The sequence below is a fragment of the Narcine bancroftii genome, chromosome 1, assembly GCF_036971445.1.
Source record: "Narcine bancroftii isolate sNarBan1 chromosome 1, sNarBan1.hap1, whole genome shotgun sequence".
Classification (NCBI taxonomy): Eukaryota; Metazoa; Chordata; class Chondrichthyes; order Torpediniformes; family Narcinidae; genus Narcine; species Narcine bancroftii.
In genome coordinates this window covers 140,687,122-140,713,355 of record NC_091469.1, presented here as the reverse complement: position 1 = coordinate 140,713,355, position 26,234 = coordinate 140,687,122, and the positions used below count along the sequence as shown (strand labels likewise).

The following is a 26,234-nucleotide window of genomic DNA, read 5'->3' as shown; positions in this document are numbered from 1 at the left end:
AACCCTAACTCAACCCCTCTAGTCTTGGCAATATGCTGGTGAATCTCTTCTTCACCCCCTTTCAACTATTGATATCCTTCCTTCAGCTGGGAGACTGGAACTGGACAAGGTACTCCAAGTGTTGTTCCACCTTGTGTTCTTTGTACTTTTCCATCAATGCCTCGCAGATTCTACTACCTACTTGCACACTGGGGGCAATTTACATGGCCAATTAACCTGCACACCTCTGGAGTGCCAAAGGAAAACCAGAAAACCTGGAAGAAATGCACTCAGTCAAAAGGAGAATTTGGAAATTCCAGAGATTGGGATTGAACCTGGGTCATTGGGCAAGCGATACCATAGCTCTGGGGGCTGTGTTGTTTAAGTCTGGTATGCGGTTTCAAGATGGTGAGAAAAGGAGAGGAGATAGCAAAGAGTGAGCCTACGATAGAGACTCAAAATTTTGCACCTATTATTGTTGGCATCAACCATTCTCACAGAAAAAGTGGGAGAACTCAAGTCAATATTTTTAAATAAGGAGCTGCACAGATACCAGAGGATGTAGATCATACTTAATAATGGTCAAAGGAATGGATGTGGAACTTGTCAGGAGGAAACAGGTTGAATGACTTCAATTCATGATTATAGGCAGCCTGAGCCAGAATTAGCTGTGGCAGCACTCACCCCACCATTTCACTCACTGCATTGCGCTGCACACCTAGTTGAAGAATGTTCAGGTTAGAGAGAGGTGAACACATTCATGACCAGAACAAGCCCAGTTGATTGGTGAGCAAAGGGACTCCTGGTCACGTGCACAGGACCAGAATCTATCGCAGCAGCCACCTGGAGTTGTGCAGCTTTCCACAGGATCATGGTTCCTCAATAAAGAGGGGGATCTGTTTTATATATATCAACTGTAAAATCAATGGAAACAGATACAGTAGTCATGCTACCAAGGGACAATATGGTCAATTACATCTTAACTGCTGGCCACAGGAGAATGTGGTCAGAGCAATCAAGATAAAATTGAAAATCTGTTCTGTCCTTTGCATGCCATGATGGAAATCTGGCCATGTTTTACATAATCATAACGATCCACTCAAATTTGTTATTTGGATCACAGTTCAGGATCACAGATTGCTGACCAATCTGGAAGGTTGGTCAAGAATTTGCTGATCCATGTGGAAGCCCCAAGGTTTGAACACTCATCTCTGCTGAATTACCTGAGCTGGACCAGAACAACAACAGAGACAAAGTTGTCTGTGGCCAGAGTGAGATGGAAGTGTTGCTAGTTGATGTAAGTGGACCTAAATGTTGAAAGTACCTAAGCCCCTTCTACACTTGAGTATCTCACTCTGCTTTAGAATCTGGCCATTGCTGGCAAGACTAACATATATAGCCTATCCCTTCGGGAGGAGGCAGAGTTGATCCACCTTCCTGAATTATGGTACTGCTTTGTTAGAGCGACGAGGGATGAAAGATGAATTAATAGAGGCGTGCAAGATTACGAGGGACCTAGAAAGGGTGGACAGCCAACACCTTTTTCCTGGGGTAAAAATGGAAAATACAAGAGGACATCTGTTCTGTCTAGAGGCCCGAGGCTCAAGGCCAGTGAGCCAAACATCAGTGGTAAAAAAAAATTAGCAGACGTGATTCTGATGGATAGAATCTACCAGCCTTTGGAAAGGCAAGGAAAGATTAGAGATAGTCCATGTGGCTTTGTGCTTGGGTTTTGTTGCTCGTCAATTTGATTGAGGTTTTTTTTATATTTTTTATTTCTTGCACCATGAGTCATATCAATAACATTCACAAATGATCGTCAATATATGCACAGTGACATTTCTTTTTTCCCCCTTTTCATCTCTCCCCCCTTCCCCACTCCCCTTCAAAAACCAATAAGTAATAAAACACATAAAACAAAGAAATAACAAAAAGCTAAGAAGTCATATCATACACTTTTGCATATTTAGATCTTATTGTGTTCATAATCATGTCATTTTAAGAGATGGAGGTCTGTGGTCATCATTCTCTAACATATTTTACGTATGGTTCCCAAATTTGATCGAATAATGTATGTAATTTTTTTTCTAATGGAATACACTTGTTCATTTCTGTATACCACTGTTGCATTTTAAGGCTTGATTCTATTTTCCAAGTTGTCATAACACACTTTTTTGCTACTGACAGCGCTGTCATAATAACTCTATTTTGGGCTCTGTCTAATGTTAGTCCTTTTTTCTGTCTCTTATATTATTTAACAGAAAATTTTTTGAATCTTTTGGCATATTATTTTTTGTGATTTTGTTTAATATTAGGTTTAAATCTTCCCAGAAAAATTTTATTTTTGAGCATGTCCAAATTGCATGTAACATTGATCCAATCTCTTGTTTGCAAAGAAAACATCTCTCCGATGCTGTTGGGTCCCATTCTTTTAATTTCTGAGGAATAATAAATAATCTGTATAGCCACGCTGCTGAAAACCCAACTGCGCTGGGTGGGTCACGTCTCCAGAATGGAGGACTATCGCCTTCCCAAGATTGTGTTATATGGCGAGCTCTCCACTGGCCACCGAGACAGAGGTGCACCAAAGAAGAGGTACAAGGACTGCTTAAAGAAATCTCTTGGTGCCTGCCCCTTTGACCACCGCCAGTGGACTAATAATGCCTCCAACCATGCAGCTTGGCGCCTCACAGTTCGGCGGGCAGCAACATCCTTTGAAGAAGACCGCAGAGCCCACCTTACTGACAAAAGACAAAGGAGGAAAAACCCAACACCCAACCCCAACCAACCAATTTTCCCTTGCAACCTCTGCAACCGTGTCTGCCTGTCCCGCATCGGACTTGTCAGTCACCAACGATCCTGCAGCAGACATGGACATACCCCTCCATAAATCTTCATCCAAAAAGCCAAGCCAAAGAAAAGAATAGCCAGTTATATTGTATCATATGTAATCTAGTATTTAACATGTTCCTCGTTGTTCCTGTACACAACTCTTTCCATGTTTCATTCTTTATATTTATGTTTAAATATTTTTCCAACTTTGTTTCGGTTTATATTTTGTTTCATCCTCTTGTATTGCAATTTGATGTACATGTTGGTTATAAATTTTTAATTATCATTGTGTCTGTAATTAAATATTCATAGCTGCTACTTTCTGGTAATCTCAAGCTATTTCCCAATTTATCTTTTAAAGAAGTTTTCAACTGGTAATATGCAAACATTGTACCTTGTGTTATTCCATATTTATCTTTTAATTACTCAAATGTTAATAAATTATTTCCCAAAAAGCAATCTTCTATTTTCTTGATTCCTTTTCTCGCCCATTCCTTGAAAGATAAATTATCTATTTTAAAGGGGATTAATGGGTTTTGTGTCAATAATATTTTTGGTATTTGATCATTCATCTTTTTTTCTTCCAGGTATATTCTTTTCCATAATTTAAGTATATGATGTAATACTGGTGAATTGTTGTATTGTACCAATTTTTCATCCCAATTATAAAGTATGTGTTCCGGAATATTTTCTCCCTATTTGTCTAATTCTATCTTAGTCCAGTCCAGTTTTTCTCCTCTCTGATAAAAATCTGATAAATACCAAGGTTTTTGTTGAGGTGATGGAAAGGATTGATGGGGGAACGCCAGAGTGAAATTATCTACCTGGACATTACCAAGGCCTTTTAACAAAGTCTATAGAAACAATTTATTTTTATTACTTTCAATAATATACTTGTATTATGTAACCATTAATCAATGATTATTTACTTTATATTCATTATTCAATTAATTCAGTTATTCACTTTTACTGTTGAACAATTCTAATCAAAGCAAGGACATGAGATAAGGGTGGCGAGAGACGATGAATCACGTGGTAAGAATACAGGATAGGGAGGATGAATAAAAGTTAATGGTGGCAGAATAACATGGAGATGTGCTTTAAAGCATGATTAGATAAAGGAATGAGAAATAATGGTGGCAAACCAAGGAATGGTATGCTGCTAAGATAATGGACATGATTGATTGAACAAGCAAGGTTAGAATTTAATGTAAAAAGAGGGTGCATGCTGCGATCAGGGGGTGGTCAGTGACTGGTCTTTTTGATTGCCCAAGCTTGTGTTTGCAAATAAAATATTTTTTTTGAAAACTATGTTTATAATTTTAGAATATATATCTATATCTATATATAGATATAGATATATATATATATATATATGTATATATATATTTAAAGACAAATAAAAATAAACAAAACTACCCCCCACCCACAACAGACCCCTCAAGCAGAGCAAAAAACATATATCATATGTTTTTTTAATTAATTACATAGTTAATCTCTTGGTGCCTGCTTCATTGACCACCGCCTGTGGGCTGATATCGCCTCAAACCGTGCTTCTTGGCACCTCACAGTTCGGTGGGCAGCAACCTCCTTTGAAGAACCCACCTCACTGACAAAAGACAAAGGAGGAAAAACCCAACACCCAACCCCAACCAACCAATTTTCCCCTGCAACTGCTGCAACCGTGTCTGCCTGTCCCGCATTGGACTTGTCAGCCACAAACGAGCCTGCAGCTGACGTGGACATTAGCCCTCCATAAATCTTCGTCCGCGAAGCCAAGCCAAAGAAAAGAAAGAACATAGTTAATTGCATACATTGCGTGATGTGTCAAACTTAAAGTAAAAAAATAAGATATTTCAAATAAGGTGACCACATCAGAACAAAAAAAAGAGTAATTATCATGCAAATTATACATTATTTTCTCCATATAAATACAGGATCTCAACTCATTAAGTCAACGAGCTATATTTAATTCCACATTATCTTTCCACTTAATCGCAATACATTTCTCACTTCTGGTAATGCCAAACAAACAAACGTCATCTGAAACTTGTCCATCCCCAAACCAGTAGCTAAAGATACAGTAAAACCCAACAAAAAAAAATAATGGATCCGATGGTAATTTAATCCTAAATAATTATTCCAAAATTTTTAAATAATTTCCAAAATGGTTGAACTTTTGAGAGTGATCACAATGCATTAATTTTTTTGCTAATTCTTTGCCAGATGTATGTGTTCGATCTGATTGACCACATCACCTAAGAGGAGAATATCTGATAAGTGGAATGGGGATGAGAACGGGAAGAAGGGGGAAATGATGTAAAGTTTGCTTGATATGGAAGACCCGGAACAATCTTTGTCTGGACTGGAGTCAGTGGGATGAATTTGAACAGGATGATTAATTTCTAAAGAAGCTCAACTGGGCCCCTCTGATACTTCCAAAGTCATCTGCCACTAGTGGTGTTGTCCATACCCAGTTAAATGGGGACTTACCACATTTGTTGTAGTTTTGCAGTTTTTTTTAATATATATTTTATTTTGTTTTTTTTTATATATTTTTTTTGTGTAGTTTTAGAAGGGAAATTTTATTTACGCAAGGGGGGCTTCTTTTTTTATACTTGTGTTTACTGTGTGAGATTCATTTTCTTAGTTAAATATGGCTAATTTGAATTTTGCAACTTTTAATGTTCAGGGTCTTAATAATCCTATTAAACGTAAATGTCTATTGGCTTATATTAAAATGTTGAAGGTTGATATTGCTTTTTTGCAGGAAACAGATATAACTGAAAGAGAACATGAAGCTGAAAAGGGATTGGGTTGGGCATGTTATTGCTTCTTCTTTTAATTCTAAGGTGAGACGAGTGACAATTTTGGTACATAAAAAGATACAGTTTGAATTGGAATCATTCTCTGTGAAAGCAAGCAGAGTTTTGATGGTGAATTGTAAAATGTTTGTGGAAATGTGGATACTGTTGAATGTTTACGCACCTAATGTAGACGACAAATGATTTGTATCTGAAACATTTTTGACTTTGACTTTGAATCAAGCTAATGAAAATATTTTAATTGGAGCAAATAAAAGTTTAAACTTTTCTGAAGGATTCTCCACATTGCCTGACTCATTTTTGGACATCAAAAAACCACAAGAAGTCCCACATAGTAGACTCACCCTGGAAGGTCAGATTGCAAAGGAGCCAGAGAGAGTCACATGCATCCAGGTTTGATCTACTGATGCATTTATATTACAAACACACCAAAATGCTGGAGGAACTCAGCTGGACTTTTTAGTGTCCAGAGGAAACAAAGATATATTGTCGACATTTCAGGCCTGAGCCCTTGTTCAAGGAATAAGTAGAATAAGCCAGAAGCAGGAAATCACAAAATTTACACCATGCTGGCTGTGGGAGGAAGACAGAACAACAAAAAGTATGAGTTGGATATGATAAGGAAAGTATTAATATCGACTTCTCTGGCTTTCGTTAACCACCCCCCCCCCCCCACTTCTTTTCCCGTCACCTTCCCCTAGCTCTGTCTCTCCCTTCCATCTCCTATCACACAAACATGATAAATTCTTACCTCATTGCTTTTCATATCCAATTAACACCTTTTGTTGGTCTGGATTCCTCCTTCAGCCAGCATTGTCTAAATTTTGAGACTTACTGCTTCTGGTGTTTCCAACTTATTCCTTGAAGAAGGGCTTAGGCCCGAAATGTCAGCAAAATATCATTGTCTCTTATGGGCACTGAAAAGACCAGCTGAGTTCCTCCAGCATTTCATTGTTTTTTTTTACTGCAACCACAGCATCTGCAGACTTTTGTGTTTCACTTTGCATTTATATCAATGACTTGGGTGACAATGTAGATAGCATGGCTTGTAAATTTGCAGACAACACCAAAATTGGTGGTATAATGAACAATGAAGAAGGTGATATGAATGGTTAGTCATTTTTCCACCCAGGGTAAGATACTCTAAAACTGGAGGGGAATGACTGAAGGTGAGAGGGGACCTGAAGGGGAACCTTCTCCACACAGAGGGTAATAGACATGTGGAATGAGCTGCCAGTGGAAGTTGCTGAGGTTATCTACTTTGGAAGGAAAAACTGAAAGATCAGATTATTATTTAAATAGAAAGTGATTGCAGCATGCTGATGGGCAGAAGAACTTGGGAGTGCTTGTGCATGAATAGCAAAAGGTTGGTTTGCAGGTGTAGCAGGATATTAAGAAAGGCAAATCAAATGTGGCATTCATTGCTAGAGGGATTAAATTTAGGAACAGGGAAGTTATGCTGCATCTGTACATGGTACTGGTGAGGCTGCATCTGGAGTAGTTTGATCAGCTCTGGGCTCCTTACTTGAGGAAGGGTGTACTGGCTTTGGAGGCAGTCCAGAGGAGGTTCACCAGGTTGATTCTAGAGATGAGGGGGTTAGTCTATGAGGATGGATGGAGTCACCTTTGTCTGTACTTGTTGGGATTTAGAAGAATGAGAGGGGATCTTATAAAAATGTATAACATTATGAAATGCATAGATAAGATAGAGTTAGATAAATTGTTTCCCATTGGAGGGGGAGACTAGAACTAGGGTAGTAGATCCAAGACAGAGATGAGGTGGAACTGCTTTTCCCAGAGGGTGGTGAATCAATGGAATTTGCTGCTCATTGAGACAGTGAAGGCTTCCTCACTAAATATATTTCAGATAAGGCTGGATATATTTTTGCATAGTAGGGGACAAAGGCAGGGAGGTAGAGATGGGAGCGTGGCCCATGTGAAAGACTTAGACAGGTGTTTTGATCAAGCTGTCCATGAAGAGTATCAAAAAGACATTAAAATCTTAAAATTAAGAATATTTTCACTAAAAAATAGATAGGTATTAAGAAACCAAGGCAGCCAAGAACAAAAGCCAAGGAAGTTTCTACTCAGCCAGGAACATCATGCGAAAGCCCGAAAGGGAGTGGTGTAAGAGTGCCCTCAGGACTAGCGGACCCTGGCAGAGCTGAGGAGTCGGGACAAAAACTAAATCTTATCATGGAAAGAATGGAAATCTTGAACAATCAATTTGTAGGCATTAAAAATATAATGAGAGACATGACTGAAATTAAAGAAATAATTGAAGACCTAATAGAAAAAATGAACCAAGCAGAAGTAGACTTAGTAAAAACACAACATAAGCTAAAAGCTTTGGAAAAAGATGTGAAGAAATGGGAGTTAGACAGACAAGGTCTGCTGGAAAAGATCAACCACATGGAGAATTTTAGTAGACAAAATAATGTTCAAATTATCAGACTGAAAGAATGAATCAAGGGAAGAGATCCAGTGAGTTCCTTTGAAACATGGATCTCATGAATGCTGGGAGAAGACAAATTCAGAGAAAAATTACATATGGAAAGGAGTCACTGCACCCTTGGACCCAGAAGAGTCAGTGATCAGCAACCACGACCTGTCATGGTAAGACTTCTGAGTTACCAGGAACAGGAGACTATTCTGGGAGTGGCATATGAATACTCTCAGCAAAATAATGGCCCACCTAAGATTGACCATGAAATTTTTTCACGATTTAGGTCCTACTTTTATTAAGCAAAGGAAGGAGTTTGATGATGAAAAAGACATCTGCGTTCCAAAAACATGAACTATTCCATGATATACCCCATGACTCTGAGGGACAAAATGGCAGAAGGGAATTGGTGAATTTTTCAAGACTAAGAACAAGGTGGAAGACTTTCTGTGAGGTTTATAAAAAGAATAAGATTGCAAAAGAAGGAAACTGTGGAGAATGTTTACAATGGGACTAAGTAAAAGTTGTTTATTTTTTAAACCAGCTGGAATTTATTGTTGAAAAGTCAATTTTATTGGAATGTTCACGGAGAGCTCAGAAAAGAGCGAAAACTTGGGAAAGTAGTAGCAAGGTGGAGACTCTGGTCTAAGGGGGAGAATGGTGCCCAGAAAGGAGTACCAGGAGTGCTAAAGGGAGGGGGGTTCTTCTTCCTTGAAGGATTCCATGGGCCTTTTTAGTGGGTTTTCAGGGTTTCCTGTTTACATCATGGTCAGGGCAGGGACTTTGTATGTGTTTATTTAAGGGGAAAAGATCACCGTATTATTTAAGCAATCAAAAGGTAAGGTTTTATTTTTAAACAATATTTGTTTAAATATCAATATGGATAGAATGCTAAAACTTATTAATGGGATAAATGGGCTGGTGAAAAAGAAATGGGTCTTGGCTCACCTAAAAATTTAAAGGCAGATATAATCTTTCTACAAGAAACACATCTTACTAAATCAGAACATGCTAAATGGTGGAGCAAGTAATAACGTCTTCATTTGGTTCAAAAGCAAGAGGATTAGTGATCTTAATGAATAAAAATTTACCAATAATAATAGAAGATACACTGAAGAAGGCAATCCCCTTCTTGGATCCGAATGGGATTGAATTGAATAAAAGAGGAGATAGCAAAGGACTTTATTTACAAGTGGAATGTTAAGCTAAGAACAAAAAAAAGACATATGATTAGAATATGGCAAGAAAGAAATGATGTGTATCACTGAGGACACCATTGTGTAAAAACATTTCTCTCTCTACTACTGCAACCGTTATTGCAGACATTTCAATCAGTTTCATCAGGCATGTCTTTTACTGATCAAATGAAAATTTTCAAGATGTTAAATCTCTCTATGACAACAGTTAATGACCGGTCATTTGCCACCATCATGACCTGGGCTAACCTATGATTTTATGACCATGGTTGATTACCAATGTCACATGAAGCTTTCCCATGTGAGTCTTTTACTCTTCAGTTTGGTGCATTTCCTAATATGACATTATAACCCTGTGATATTATAATCAGATAATTAAAGTAATAGGCAAGTTGAGGAATAAAGTTTCATGTCAGGGGATACTGAAGGAATTGGATTTGGTGCATTGTTGGTTGAGGTCAAAATATCTTAAACCTTGAACTATATCTCATGTCTGTCTGTAAGTTAGCTGTCTTGTGCATAACAATTCAATAAATTGCTTAGCAACATTGGCAAAGTCAGCATGCAATGAGTTGGCAATCTCCCTTACAGTAAATATTGGGATTCTGGGAAAGTACTCCTGCCTGGCTTTAATTTGTTTCGAGATTTTCTTTTGGTGTGGGCATGAGTGGGAGTTGATTGGAGGTTGCGCAACTTTTCATGGAGTTTTATTCTGAGACTTATAAATCAGGCTTTTTGGATTGACCTGTGTGCGCAAGGACATTATCGATTAAATTATGGAGCCCGAGGGAGAAGAACGGAGATGTAGTTAATCTCTACAGTTGGTGATCTTGGAAGATTTCGGCTTCAGTCAGCATTCGCTGCTGAGATTTGTACATGAATAGAGATACTTGCCCTTGTTGCTAAAGGGTCACTCGTGTTTGCCAGCTGCATCCCAATGCCAGAAACAATTTTGGAAAACAAGAGTATTAATTAAAACTGGCAAGAAGGATGCATAAATGATCTTATCAAGTCTTAATCGCTGAATTTGTTTTGACCAAAACAAATACAAGTGTTGAGTTGCAGGAAAATATTTAAATAAACATTTCCAATCATTAAGAGTCTAATAAATAAAACCCATCTGACTAATGGAATGGCCAAAAGTTACATCTGGATTTTGATTTGTCTTGGATAGTGCACACATGTAGAATCATCTTAAATAGGAACCCTCTGCATATCAGGAAACTAATGCAACTCTACTTAAGATCTAAGCAAAAAGTTTTATTTTCATTAATCACTCACTCTAATTGATCTTTTTGCCAAGATGACCAGCTTCCAACTCTAATTACACAATTCAGATTGAAACTCAGTCACACCTACACCCACAGGCACATCGAAGACAGGACTCCCATTGCCTCACCTGCTACCCCAATAGCTTTCTCATCCAACATTTCATCCTTTGTCATTTCGAGCACGGCATGGTTAGCTCAATGCTATTATAGCACCAACAACCCGGGTTTCAATCTGGTGCTGTCTGAAAAGAGTCTGGACATGCTCCCCATGTCAGCATTGGTTTTCCTTGGGTACTCCAGTTTCCCCCCTCCCTCCAAAACATATGGGGTTATAGGTTAATTTGGGTGAAGTTGGGCAGCATGGGTTTAAATAACTGGAATCAGCTTCTACAGTGCTGTAAATAAAATTTAAAATGTACTACCTGATCCCACTAGCAGTCACATCTTCCCTACTCCTCCCCTTTTGTGCAGGGACTGCTCTATCCGTGACTCCCTTGTCCGATTCTCCCTTCACTCAAACCGCCCCCTGTGATCACAAGAAATGCTGCACTTGCATCCACATCCCCTCCCTCACCGCAATTTGGGGGCCCTCTACAGTCCTTCCAAGTAAAGCAGCATTTTGCTTTGAATCTGCAGGGATCATTTACCACATCCTGTGCTCCCGATGTGGTCTCCTCTACATCGAGAGACTGGGCGCAGACGGAGAGATCGCTTTCTTGAGCACCTCGGCTCTGTCTGCCGCTATAACGTGAATCTCCCAGTGGCTACCCATTTCAATTCCCTATTCCATTCCCATGCTGACATGATTGTCCATGGTTTCATGCACTGCCAGACTGAGTCCACCTGCAAATTGGAGGAACAACACCTCACAGTCTGACTGAGCTCCCTCCAACCAAATACCATTAACTTGGTCTTCTCCAGTCCATTTTCCTATCTTTATTTTTCCTTTCCTCTAGCTCTGTCTCTCCCTCTCTCTCTCTCTCTCTCTCTCTCTCTCTCTCTCTTTCCTTTTCTCTATCTCTGCATTCACAGAAGCCACCCACTTCCCCAATATATTCTCACCTTCCCTCTCCTATTCTCTTATGTCCAATGATCACCTTTTGTCTGTTGGTCTGTGCTCCTACCCCTAACCTTACTTTCCAACTCTCTCTAGCCTTTTAATTCAGGTCCATCCCTGCTTTTTCACTCATACCTTGAGAAGGGCTCAGAGCCGAACCATCGGTTATATATCTTTATCTCCTATGGTTCTGTGAGATTGGCTGAGTACCTCGAGTATTTCTGTGTTTTCCTTCAGACATACATAGGTTCAGTTTATCCATTTTTTTATCAAGTCACGGTTCACATCACGAGCTAAGATTTGTACTTAATAATATGCATGCGTATCCCTGATTTCTCTTGGCAAAGTACTGACTCACTTTATTTCCTAGTCTACATTTCCACTTTATCCTTGCTACATTTTGTGTAAAAACAATGACTTCTTTAATGGCTCTCATCATCTTCCCCTCCATCCAAAGCATTTCAAAAGGACCACTCTTTGTGACTTTTTGATCCATTCTTTCATCTCCTCCAACCATCCCTCTTCTCGTTCACTTTTCCTCGCCACTGCAGGGAACTGAACAGCAGTCATTTTACCCTATCCTTTCCCACCATTCAAAGCCAAAATGAAACACTCCCAAGCAAACTCAGGCCTAATTTCTGAGATCTAGGCCTCTTCAACCTGCTTTGCACCTGAACCCTTGATTTACTGTCTAACACGCTGCAGTCATTGAAGATGGCTAACAGCATCTCTCCTGTGCTCATACTCAACACTAGCGCTCCTCTAGGATGTGCACACAATCACTTTACTCCCACTACATCTGCCACTGTATGGCTAAATACTATTCCATCTCCATCTTCAAATTTGCTGATGACGCCACAGAAGTGGGCAGTGTATCAAAAAATGATGAAACAGATTACTGGAAAGTGATTGAAGGTCTAGAGGCGTGGGCAGCATGGTTAACATAGCGGTTTGCACATTGCTCTAACCAGCTACCAGGGTTTGAATCCAGCACTGTATGTAAGGAGTTTGTACATTCTATCCATGTCTGCCTGAGTTTCCTCCAGGTGCCTTCAAAAATTTAGGTTAATAGATGTATTTGTGGGGCACAGGCTGATGAGCCGGAAGGGTCTATTACTGTGCCGTACATCTATTTTTTTTTTAATATATAACTTAATAACCTCTCTCTCAATGTCAATAGCACAAAGGGTATGATCACTGAGTACACAAGTGGGGTAGAGTGCACAGCCATGTCCATATCAATAGTACTGAAGTGGAAAGGGTAGATTGCTTCAATTTCTAAGGACTAAACAACCACAAAGAAGGCATATCACACAGGGGTAAAGTTAAACAATTACCTTATTAACAAAAAAATTCACCTTCAAACTTTAATTCAAAATCCCCCCTTATATAACAATGTCCACTGGTTGCTATGCAAATTTCTATAACAGTGTAAAACTAATAAATTCCCCAGCCTAAATAGAACATATGTAATTAAAGTCTAAGCTACACTTCCAACCAGCCCACAGAAAAACTTAGACACAAAACAAACACAAATCACACAAGACTCACAAAACTTCAATCTCAACCAAAGCAAATATCAGAAACAAAATTCACTTTGTTTGGTAAACTGAAGCCAAAAGATCTTTGAGAGAGAGAGAGAGAGAGAGAGAGAGAGAGAGAGAGAGAGAGAGAGAGAGAGAGAGAGCACAAAATTCGAAGTTGTCTTGTGTTGCTTACAGAGAGAGGAACCACTGGCTTGGTCTGGATCCTTCTGGTTGCCTTCAGAATGTTCATCCTTCTTGAAATCCCAACATTCTAAACTGTCCTCCAGACCATGACTCATGCTCTGGGACTCTTGCCACTCCACAGCACCCCCCAGTGGTGTTTTATCGTCCAAGTCCAGAAATTTTTAGATCATTTTCTGCACATGCCCAGTCCGTCTCCCACTCTCTCAGCAGTCCACCTTCACCTTGGCTCTCTAAGGCAAACTGTCTCTTTTTAACATAAAATCACACAACGCATAGGCCAATACACAACACAGAACTCTGTAACAATCACCAGTTGTTATATAGAGAATTTAGGTTAAAATGACTTAAGTTAAAATGTGATGATTAATCATAAACAGGGAAGCCAGAACGGACAGGGAGTTTACTAGCAGTCAAGGACAAAAGGATCTGCTGAATATGTTTTTTTAAACCTATCTTTTCATGGTCATAGTGAGAGACATGCAGGAGACAAAGGATTGATAAGAAGGGTGAGAAACAGAATTTAGTGTATGTAGAGTTCGCAGCGTACGTAACGAACGTGATAATTAAAAATGCAGTTATACTTAGAATGCTTTTGTAATACTAACCAATTAAAATAGTATTAATAAGAAGGGGAAGGGCAAACAATAAGGGTATAAAAATCAATGCACTGTATGTATCGGGGCTTAACTGGTGAGAAACCAGTTGAGTCCAACTCTGCAGACTTGTAAATAAAGCTTGTCGTGTCATCAGTTTTAAAGAGACTCATGTGTGAGAAGTTTTATTTCTGACAAATGGGGGCTCGTCCGGGATCTACACTCCGGCCGTGAGGGGAGGCGAGAAGAGGGACATCGGAGGCGGTGCACCCCGCTGAGTTCAGCGGCTCCTAGTCCCTTGCTCGTCGCTTCGGGTGGCTTGAGCGAGTGGTATCCGGACAAGGTGACACGACAAGACGGAGAGGAGAAGGGTGACGGTTCAATCCCCGGGAAGACACCGGTAAGTGACGACTTACGATTGTGGTGTGGGGATTGGGTAACAGGTGTAACGGGATACACCTGTTTGGATAAAAACCTAACGTAATAGATCAGGTATAGATCTTTTGTCGTAGCGTGAGGACCCTGTCGCGGGACTCTAGGATAGACCCCAGGGAAACCTCGGCGGTAACCGAAGGAGGGACAGCACCTCCGACGAAGTGCCGAGAAGAGAGGGGTCAACCCCAGGAAAACCTCAGCGGTAACCGAAGGAGGGACAGTACCTCCGACGAGGCGTCTGAGAAGAAGGGAGTAGGGTCCAGAACGAGAGGGTCCTCAGCAACGATAAACAGATCTAGGTGGGAAAATGGGAGGATCAAAATCTAAGGGCTCGTCTGAAAATTCAGGACAATTCCTGGGAGTACCCCTTGACAGCCCTTTGGGGAGAATGTTTGAAAATTGGGATAGTAAAAGATATCGGGACAAAAACAAGAAAAAGATGGTCCAATATTGTCTACTTTGGTCAAAACAACCTATTAAAGGTTCCTCGGTCTGGTGGCCGAAATTTGGATCTGATGAGGATTGGGTTAGACAAGCATTAAACATATATGTAAATTCGAGACAAAAGGTGAATCAAGAAGAGTCAGCATATGCATTTTGTTGGGTTCCCTGGCCAGGATCCTTAACAGAATGTTTTAAATTGAGGGTAGCGGGAGAAAAGAAATGGGAACCTCTGGACAACCTTCCCCCTCCTTATATTCCCCCGGTGCCTACTGCGCCCGAGGAAAGCTTATTACCGGAGGGGAAAGGTGATGAAACTGATTGCCCCGAAGGGGGCCGGGAAAAAAAGGATGAATTAAGGGAGTCGGACCCTAAACTTCCACCGGTAAACCGACCCTGGACAAGATCCCAGACTGGTCCAGGACCATCAAAGTTTTCAATAAGCCTAAATCCCCTAAGAGAAGTTCCTATGGGAGGACCGGGAGGGGGAACGGGATATGTGAATGTTCCCCTAACTAGTACAGAGGTGCGGGGATTTAAGAAAGAAATAAAAAAGTTATTAGAAGATCCTATAGGACTGGCTGAACAGCTTGACCAATTCCTGGGACCAAACACGTGGGAAGAGATGCAGGCAATAATGGGAACATTATTCTCACCCCAGGAGAGGCAGATGATTCGACGGGCTGCCCTCCTCATGTGGGAATATGAACAACCTGGGGACCCTAGACCCCATGAACAAAAATATCCCTTAAATGAACCCAGGTGGGACAAACGAACACCCGAGGGATTGGCAAGTATGAGACAATATAGAGAGTGGACAATTAAAGGGATACGGGAGGCTGTGCCAAAGGGTCACAATTTTACCAAGGCATTTGGGAACCACCAGGGAAAAGACGAGTCCCCTACTGATTTTTTGGAGAGGGTGAGAAAGAATGTCCAACAGTATGCTGGCGTGGACCCTAGTACACCAATGGGTGAACAGCTTATTCGAATTGAATTTGTTTCCAAATCATGGCAGGACATTAGAAAGAAACTAGAAAAGGAGGAGGACTGGAGCGAAAAACCCCTAAGTGACCTGTTAAAAAAGGCACAAAAAGTATATGTGCAGAGAGAAGAAGAAGATCAAAAGAGGGCGACAAAGGTTATGGTACAGACTATCCGACAGATGAATGCTGAATCCAGAGGGGAAAGAAAACAAAACCTTCCTCTAAACAATCCAAGATATCCAAGAGAGGGAAGACCCCGGAGGTTCGTTAAGTGTTATTACTGCAATGAGGAAGGACACTTTAAGAGGGAATGCCCCCGATACAAGAGGGAATTGCGTGCCCTCGAACTTATGGAAGAAGATTAGGGGTGTCAGGGGTTCCAAATGTTAGGGACCAAATATAAGAGGGAACCCCTGGTAAAACTAAAAATTGGTCCCAAGGGAGAAGAGGTGGTGTTTATGGTGGACACAGGAGCGGAACGAAGTAGTGTAATAACTGTGCCAATTGGAACTGAGCCTGTAAAAAGTAATTTGACAATTTCTAGGATAGAAGGGGCTCCCAGAATGGTATCAATAATTCCCCAAGTAACAGTGAAACTGGAAGAAAGAGAAGGGGTACAAGACCTCTTGTTATTACCATCGGCTGGATTTAACCTCCTAGGAAGGGACTTACAGGCTCTCCTAGGTTTGGGTGCTCTCCCTGTGGACGGAGAAGTGCGAGTCCACCTCTGCGCTTTAAAGGAAGAGGATGAACGGCAGATTGACGAGAGAGTCTGGTATAAGGAGGGAAATCGAGGAGGTCTGGACATCCCACCTTTACATGTCACATTAATACCAGGTCATCAGCTGGTAAGGAAACGTCAGTATCCTATTTCTTTGGAAGGGAGAAAAGGGCTACAGCCGGTAATTGAGACTTTAATACGAGACGGACTATTAGAAGAATGCATGTCACCTTATAACACCCCTATACTCCCAGTGAAAAAGTCAGATGGATCCTATCGCCTAGTTCAGGATCTAAGAAGTTTGAATGCTATTGTTCAGACCCGCCACCCAGTGGTGCCTAATCCCTATACTATTATGAGTCGGATTCCCCCAGACCATGAGTGGTTTAGTGTTATCGACTTGAAGGATGCCTTCTGGACGTGTCCATTAGAAGAGGAAAGTAGAGATATGTTTGCGTTTGAATGGGAAAATCCATGGACAGGTAGACGGAGACAGTTTCGGTGGACTGTATTGCCCCAAGGGTTCACTGAATCTCCAAACCTGTTTGGACAAATGCTAGAACAAATCCTGGTGGACTATCCACAATCTGATGATTCCCAACTAATGCAGTATGTGGACGATTTACTATTATCAGGACCCAAGGAACAAGAAATGAGGGGAGATACCATTAGACTCTTGAATTATCTGGGGAAAAAGGGTCTACGGGTGTCCAGGAACAAGTTACAGTTTGTTGAGAGAACTGTGATATATCTGGGACACCAGATAAGTAAAGGACAGAAACGGATTACCCCTGAACGGATTGCGGGAATCACTAGAATGCCGTTACCCCGTAATAAGAAAGAAATAAGACAATTCCTGGGACTCTTAGGTTACTGTAGGTTATGGATAGAGGACTACTCAGCTTTGGTGAAGTTTATGTATGAAAAACTGACAAATGAAAATGAATATCCATTGAAATGGACCCAGGAGGAGGAGGGATGGTTCGAGGACTTGAAGCATCGCCTGACACGAGCCCCAGTACTCACTCTGCCCTCTTTAAAACAGCCCTTCCAGCTATTTGTCACTCATAACCAAGGAACAGCTGTGGGAGTTTTAACACAGGAAAAAGGCGGTCAGCGACACCCAGTGGCTTTCCTTTCCAAAATGATGGACCCAGTGTCTCGCGGATGGCCGACGTGTATCCAGGGAGTAGCGGCTGCTGCTCTGTTGGTAGAGGAAGCACGTAAACTTACTTTTGGAGGAAAGATGACTGTGTACACCTCCCATTCTGTGAGTGTTTTATTAACACAAACTGCCCATCGATGGCTGACTGATTCTCGCATATTAAAGTATGAAACCATTTTAATGGTTGGAGAAGATTTACAGTTTGCAAAGATTAATAGCTGCAACCCAGCTCAGTTTTTATACGGCAGTGAAACAGAGAGAGAGGTGGAGCACGACTGTGTCGACTTGACAGATCTTCAGACCAAGACCCGAGAAGACCTTTGCGATACTCCGCTGGGAGAAGGATATGAATTCTACATTGACGGCTCTGCCAGATGTGTTGACGGAATGAGAAAAAATGGGTATGCTATAATAGAAGGAAATACTTGGAAAGTAGTAGAATCCACGAGACTACCCGGAAGCTGGTCAGCACAATCCTGTGAACTATATGCCTTGCAGAGAGCCCTCAGAATACTGGCAAAGAAAATTGGAACGATTTACACAGATTCCAAATACGCATACGGGGTAGTGCATACCTTTGGTAAGATCTGGAAGGAGCGTGGTCTAATTACATCAAGAGGAAAGGAATTGGCACACGAACAGATGATTACTCTGACTTTAGAAGCCTTGACATTACCCCAGGAAATAGCAGTGGTCTACATACCAAGCCATCAGAGGGGAGATAACCCGACAGCAATTGGAAACAGACTGGCTGATGAAGAAGCCAAAAGAGCAGCCATGCAACAAGAAGTCCGTTTGCTGACCTTAATCCCAATAAGGCAAGGCATAAAGAAAGCTCCCATTTTCACTGCTAAGGAAGAAAAGGACATGGATCAGCTGGGCGCAAGCCAGTTGCCTGATGGAACATGGAAGACACCAGATGGAAGAATGGTTCTAAATAAAGAAATAACTCGCAATATTTTAAAACACCTGCATCATCAGAGCCACTGGGGCACCCAAGCCTTATGTGACACAGTGCTTCGAGAATATGTGTGTAAGGGAATCTACACCTTGGCCCAACAGGAGGTGCAAAATTGTTACCTATGCACAAAAATTAATAAGAAGGTAATGAGGACAGGGACCATGGGAGGTCAACCATTAGCCATACGCCCTTTTCAACATATCCAGATCGACTTCACAGAGTTACCTCAAGTCCAAAGATGGAAATATCTGTTGGTGATAATAGATCACTTTACCCGATGGGTGGAAGCCTTCCCAACAATAAATACTACAGCCTCTACAGTAGCTCGCCTCCTCCTAGAGCAGATAATCCCCAGATATGGTATAATGGATTCTATAGACTCAGACAGGGGTCCACATTTTTCTTCAAAAAATCCAGCAATTGATTTGTAATGCATTACAGGTCTCTTGGAAATTACATACCCCTTGGCATCCACAAAGCTCAGGGAGGGTTGAACGTATGAATGGAACACTAAAAATGCAATTGACAAAGTTAATGGTGGAAACTAAAATGCCTTGGATAAAGTGTCCTGGCTTTATTGAGAATTCGTACTGCCCCACGAAAAGATGTAGGGCTGTCCCCTTATGAAATGATGTTTGGGCTTCCCTTCTGGAGTACAGTTGAAGGGTGTCCCACCTTGGGGGAAGGGGATATATTTGTTAGGAACTATTTACAGGCACTGTCACGCTCTCTTGCAGATTTACGAAAGAGAGGACTATTAGCACAAACACCACCTTTATACTTTTCTTTACACAAAGTGGAACCAGGAGACTGGATTCTCATCAAGACCTGGAAGACTGAAAAACTCCAGCCCCAGTGGGAAGGTCCATACCAAGTTCTCTTAACTACAGAGGCTGCAGCACGAACAAGAGAGAAGGGGTGGACACACGCATTCAGATTTAAGGGACCTGTAGAGGCGCCTCAGGACCCTGATACGAACTCAGATTGGACTTGTGTTCCTGGAGAAAAACCTCTTACCTTACGATTTCGAAAAAAGACTTAATTCACAATGTTATTGTTATGTTCTTTGATTTTTCTTAGTTTGCCTATGTCTTTATCAGGTGTGAAATGTAAGAAATGCAGAGACACAGTGGTCCTGTTTCAGGACCACATTTGGGGAAGAAAGGAAGGTAATTTCATTTCCCATACCTCAGTTCCTGAGAAATGCTGGGCAGAAAATACCACCCAACATCCATATACCCCTTGTGTGGAAAAAGAAGGAAATAATATGGGTCATTATATACAGATTCCTAATACCACTCCTTTCCCTCTTAACGGTTGGAAGGGTGACTCAAGCCCACCATGCCCTGATGGACTCTGGTTTTGCATACACCAGCGTACTGTTCCAATGAAAAGTTACACTCCACACTCGAAAATGCCTGTCCCTTTAAGACAGCCGGACTTAGTTCGAGTCCATCCAAATAATCATGTAAGTTTCGGTAATGCAGTTGGGGGAGATAACCTTTTTGTAGATCTGGCAACTAAAATTGCAGGAACTTTTAATGTAACCAATTGTTGGGTCTGCGGGGGTCCATGGATGTCAGAGCAATGGCCTTGGTGGGGGGAGCCCCTCAATTCATTGACCATGATTTCCCGAATTTGGACAACTAACCGAACGAGATCAAGAGAAACTTGGTCTCTCTCTAACGTCCCCTCTGGTTTTTATTGTCTCTCACGAGCCGGCAAATACCCAGTAGGAGAAAGTCCCTGCAAGGCTGTATGGATTCGCATTTCGCCTGGTATTTTCACTTGGTTTCCTAAACCCCAGACTTGGTTCTTATCCACTGTTTTTAAAACTAATTGCCTACCCCTGTCTAATAGCAGTATTCAGTTTTGGAATTGTACCACTTCCACCATCACAGGACCATACCAATCAAATCCCGTTCTTAAAAGAGTTTGGGAAAGGGGGTATGGAGTTTCCCCAAATGGATTATTCTGGGTATGTGGTAATAAAGCTTATACTCATCTTCCCTCACAGTGGAGTGGAACTTGTTTCCTAGGAATAATCCGCCCAGAATTTTTCCTCCTACCCCACGATCACGGTCATAAATTAGGCGTGAAGGTTTTTGATACATTACACCGTCAACCCCGCTCTACCACGATACATTTGGGACAATGGGGAGATGATTGGCCTCCAGAACGCATAATTCAATATTATGGTCCCGCTACATGGGCTCAAGATGGATCCTGGGATTATCGTACTCCTATATATATGTTAAATCGCATAATTCGCTTACAAGCAGTCCTTGAAATTGTTACAAATCAAACAGCTCTAGCCCTGCAATTACTTGCATCCCAGCAAGGTCAAATGCGCTCTGCTATATATCAGAACCGTCTGGCCCTAGACTATCTCCTAGCCACGGAAGGAGGTGTATGTGGAAAGCTTAATTTGACAAACTGCTGCTTACAGATTGATGATAATGGCAAAGCCATTCGAAAAATCGCTGATAATATTCGTACATTGTCCCATGTACCGGTTCAAACCTGGCATCCTTTCCCACAATTAAATTGGATGGACAAATGGTTTGGAGGAACCTGGTGGCGTACCTTCTTGTGGGTCATCGGAGGTATTTTATTCCTCCTACTTATTTTGCCCTGTATTATTCCCTGTCTACGCAGCCTGGTGATTTCCATGGTCCAACAAGCTATGCAACCAGGGGGAATGGGAGACCCTGTAAGACTTTTATTTCAGCGTGAGATTAATGTATCATAAAACGTTTCTCTTCCCTAGGTTAAAATCCCCATTCATATCTATATATATATTCAACACATTTTAAAGAGAGAAAGGGGTGGATTGTTATATAGAGAATTTAGGTTAAAATGACTTAAGTTAAAATGTGATGATTAATCATAAACAGGGAAGCCAGAACGGACAGGGAGTTTACTAGCAGTCAAGGACAAAAGGATCTGCTGAATATGTTTTTTTAAACCTATCTTTTCATGGTCATAGTGAGAGACATGCAGGAGACAAAGGATTGATAAGAAGGGTGAGAAACAGAATTTAGTGTATGTAGAGTTCACAGCGTACGTAACGAACGTGATAATTAAAAATGCAGTTATACTTAGAATGCTTTTGTAATACTAACCAATTAAAATAGTATTAATAAGAAGGGGAAGGGCAAACAATAAGGGTATAAAAATCAATGCACTGTATGTATCGGGGCTTAACTGGTGAGAAACCAGTTGAGTCCAACTCTGCAGACTTGTAAATAAAGCTTGTCGTGTCATCAGTTTTAAAGAGACTCATGTGTGAGAAGTTTTATTTCTGACACCAGTGACCATACCTGAACCAAACATGTTGACGCGATGGGCAAAAGATTACACCAATGCCTCTAATTCCTTAGAAGACCAAGGAAATTCAGCATGTTCCCCATATCCCTTTACAACTTTCACAGGTGCCCCATTGAAACCATTCCCTGCTGAATGCATCACACTTTTCTCACATGTATGGGTCCTGATCTGCTCAAGATTGGAAGGAACTGCAAAAGGTGAGTGTAGTGCACTGTTAGACAGAATCAGACACACACAAGGTAAAGATTGTACAACAGGCTTTAATCCACAAAGACTTCCACAGAGCCAGGCTGGCTGTAGCTGCAGTAACTCTGAGAGAGACTTGAGAGGCTTATATCCTGGAGGGTGATTGACACTCGACCAGGTGTGGCTTGATCCATTCAGATCGACTGACTGACAGCCGACCAGGTGTAGTCCTGTCCTCCTTATTCTCCTATAGGTACAGAGGTTGCCCCTGCAGTAGGCCAGCGGTACACTCCTGCAGGTACAGAGGTTTCCCCCTGCAGTAGGCCGGTGGTGTGCCACCAAAGTGAGACTGTTGCTCAGAACATTAGGTAAACTTCCGTGAACTTCATAGACATCGGCCACTGCCTCAGAACGGCAGCCAATGTACTGAAGGACCTATCTGACCCAAAAACACTCTCTTCCCCCATCTCACATCAGGGAGGAGGCTGAAGAGTGTGATAGTGTGCTGCAACAGGATTAAAGGTAGTTTCTTCCCCTCACCCATCAGGGTCCTGAATGAATGCTTTCATGATGTCCTGGTTTGTACTAGTCAATGGAGTGAAACATGAACGTCAGCAGATGCAGTAGTTGAAGTAAAAACACAATGCAGGAGAAACTCAGCTGGTCAAACAGTGTACTTTATACAGCAAAGTTAAAGATAGATAACCAACGTTTCATCAAGGTACCTGTACTCTTTCATTGTACCTCTTGCTCTTCCAGTTAATGTGGCTGTATGTACATTAGAGTTGATCTGGTAAAGAAAAAGTGCCTCGCTGTACTAAGCATAATGTGACAAATAAACCTGAACTTATTCACATGCACTTCTCATAATGTATTTGGTGCTCAGAATGTCCTCTTCAACACTGGAGGAATTAAATTGGGTAATGCTTTGAGAAGTGGGTGACCCTAAATTCTCCACTAAATTGTCCACCCCACTCCAACTCTAACTTATCTGACTGCGGCATCCTTTACTTCCATAATAAGGCCCAACGTAAGTTCAGAAAAAAGCAGCATGATTTCATACACAAATGGCCAGTCCTGTGGTAAGGTTGTCTATCTGTAATATAAGTTCAGTAAATCTGTATTTCTCACACTGTACAGACATTGCCTAAACTACTCGGTATTTTCAATATTCTATTATTTGTTGTAGGCCACCCTTAACGTTCTGGCCTGTATTTAACAGCCTTTGCAATTCATTTTTTTTTCATTCTCTGTAAGTTCTCTCTATAATCTATAAACCATACATTAATGCGAAAAACAATATCACCTTGGTAAACCTGGTCTTAGTATATCAGTGTAATTTCCTTTGTCTGACCCACCCTTCCCCCTACGCTCTCTGCACTTAAATCCAACTTAATAGCTTTCCAGGGTAAAGGTGAAAATAAAGGTAGAGGTAAAGTTTCCATTTTTGTCACGTAATACGACATTTAGAATGTAACCTATATGAAATTGTTTGGCTTTTGTCTACCGTAAGGCAGACAAAGAGCCGTCACTTCGTCCAGTGCCCCTCACAGAAACCCTCAGCACCTGGTGTTCCCTCCAAGTACCTTAGCTTCCGCGATCAGACAATCTCAGGTATATTCAGGCCGTTAGGTACAGTGTTGAAACCTACACAGTTAACTTTATTTCTCTTTTCCTGGATGCAGCCTGGCCTGCTTAAGAAAGCAGCCTCACCAATCTTCATTCTGCTACTATCAGGAAGGAGGTACAGGAGCCTAAAGACGAACTACCCAGCGGCTCATGGACTTCCCCTCTGCCATCGGATTTCTGATTGGACAATGATCCACAGACACTACTTCACCTTCTCTTAATTTTGCTCTGATTTATTTATTTTTTCCTTTTTGAAATATTTTTTATTGATTTTAATAAAGAACTTATACAAACAAATAAGGGTACAATTCTTGAAGATAATATAGACAGTTACATAAACTAAATAAGATATTCTGTATATCACTAACATACATAAATTGTAAATCATATCCAAAATTCATATTCTAAATAGCATATATCATTTTTGGGAAAAAAAACCTAATAATATTTAAAAAAAGAAACAAATTATTTATTTATTTTTAAATGTAAATTTACAGTGATATTTGCCCTGTGACGCTGCCACAAAACAATGAATTTTGTGACATGTTCATGACAATAAATTCTGATTCTGAGTGTTTCCAGCATTTTCTGATTTGCAGAAACCACACTTTTTAAAACTTGTCCTTTATTTTTCACCATGGGAAAGATTAACCGTGGTCAACGTTATTATATTCACGTTTCCTTGTGTTGAACGTTGCTTGCTCTGTTTCACATACTTGGAGGGTGTTTTCTGCTCAGTTAGTTCTGGAACATGTGGATGATTTGGAAATTAAGAAAAAAAACCTTCCAGAAAGAAAATAAAGTGTTCTTCTGAATCTTTCCATCATGGAGTAGATTCGCCAATAGACTTACTCTCGAAAACTAATTCTGTGGTGTTAAGCAGCATTTATGTAATTTGAATGAGCAAGATTATTTGTCCCATTATGTTTTGGCAACCTTTGCACTAAATTCTTAAATGTCTGGGAGTGCCCTGAAGATTAATTTATTTATTCATTCTGGCCCATTCTTCAATAACAGCAAAATCTGGCCAATTAAAAAAAAAGACTGTAAATCTTTTCTATTGCAGAAGAGATGAGGTCTGTGGCAGATCAACCAATAAAATATTGAATGTTAGTGTGGATTTGGAAGAGTAGGTGGCCTATTTCTGCTCCTATTTCACTGTGTTCTTGAATTACAATAGTGAATGAATGTTGGGTTAAATTCACATGCTGTATGTTACTTGGCTCATGGAGGGAGCTGGGGGAGGATGGTTGTGGACAGCAAGGAAGGCATCTAAAATTTGCAGTGGGATCTAAAATAGCTGGGAAAATTGGCTGAAAACTGGTAGATGGAATTTAATGGGGACAAGTGTGAGGTAGGACAAACCAAGGCAGGACTTTCATGGAAAATGGGAGGGTGCTGTGGAGCATAATAGAAGAGAGGGAACTGAGAATGCAGATACATAATTCCTTGAAAGTGGTCTCACAGGTAGATAGGTTGTAAGGAGACCTTTTAGCACCTCGGCCTTCAGAACTCAAAGTATTCAGTACTGGAGTTGGGATGTTATGTTGAAGTTGTATGAGATATTGCTCATATTTGTGCAGTTTTAGTTGCACATCACTGGAAGGATATCAACAAGAATATCAAGCTGCGACGAGGAACTGAGTTATAGGGAAAGGTTGAATAGGTTAGGACTTTGTTCCTTGGCATGTCAGAAAATGAGGGGAGATTTGATAGAGGCATACAAAATGATGAGAGGTAGAGGTAGAGTAAATACAAGCAGGTTTTTTTTTTCACTGAAGCTAGTTGAGACAAGACCTAGAGGTCATGGGTTCAGGGTGATAGGTGAAATGTTTAAAGGGGACATTGGGTGGGAACTTCTTCATTCAGAGATTGGTGAGAGTGTGGAGCAAGTTGCCAGTGGAAGTGATGGATGTGGGTCTGATTTCAACATTTAAGAGAAATTGGAATAGGTACATGAATAAGAGGGGTATGGAGGGCTATGGTCCAAGTGCAGGTTGGTGGTGGTAGGCAGACTAATAGTTCAACATGGGTTAGAAGAGCTGTCGTGTTTTATGGTTCTATAGTTCCTGGGAAGCTATTGCCTCTTCGCAATGTCTTTATGTATATGAAGTTTATTCATTAATTCGTAAGAGGATAAAGATGAGATCGAAGTTCAGCTTTCCTTTTAGCAGTAGTCCAATAGAGGTAAATAGTGACAGAAAATGGAGTATAAGGGATGTGCCCTCCCCAGCCAAGAATATGAAACTTGAGTAATTAGCAGGCAACCAATCTGCTCCCATCCATTTTTAGAAACTTCTGTGACAGAAACTTTACATCCTAAAATCCTGTGCCATGATCTTGTTGGAGCAGAATTAAAGATTCATAATGTTGTTCCAACAGAAGTCTCCCACTGATCTCACTGAGCCTATGCCAAATCACTTCTGTCTTTCCCAATCTCTTCTGCTGTTCCCA

General features: G+C 40.9%; 1 protein-coding gene across 1 annotated transcript; it reads left to right on the top strand.

Annotated features, from left to right (window-relative positions):
* Positions 1–13,654: 13,654 nt before the first annotated feature.
* On the top strand, positions 13,655–21,917 carry LOC138764621 (endogenous retrovirus group 3 member 1 Env polyprotein-like). Its single transcript, XM_069940773.1, has 2 exons — positions 13,655–14,326; positions 19,373–21,917. Exon 2 carries the CDS (start codon positions 19,684–19,686, stop codon positions 21,385–21,387), a length of 1,704 nt encoding a protein of 567 aa, XP_069796874.1. The 5' UTR covers positions 13,655–14,326; positions 19,373–19,683; the 3' UTR covers positions 21,388–21,917.
* Positions 21,918–26,234: the final 4,317 nt, after the last annotated feature.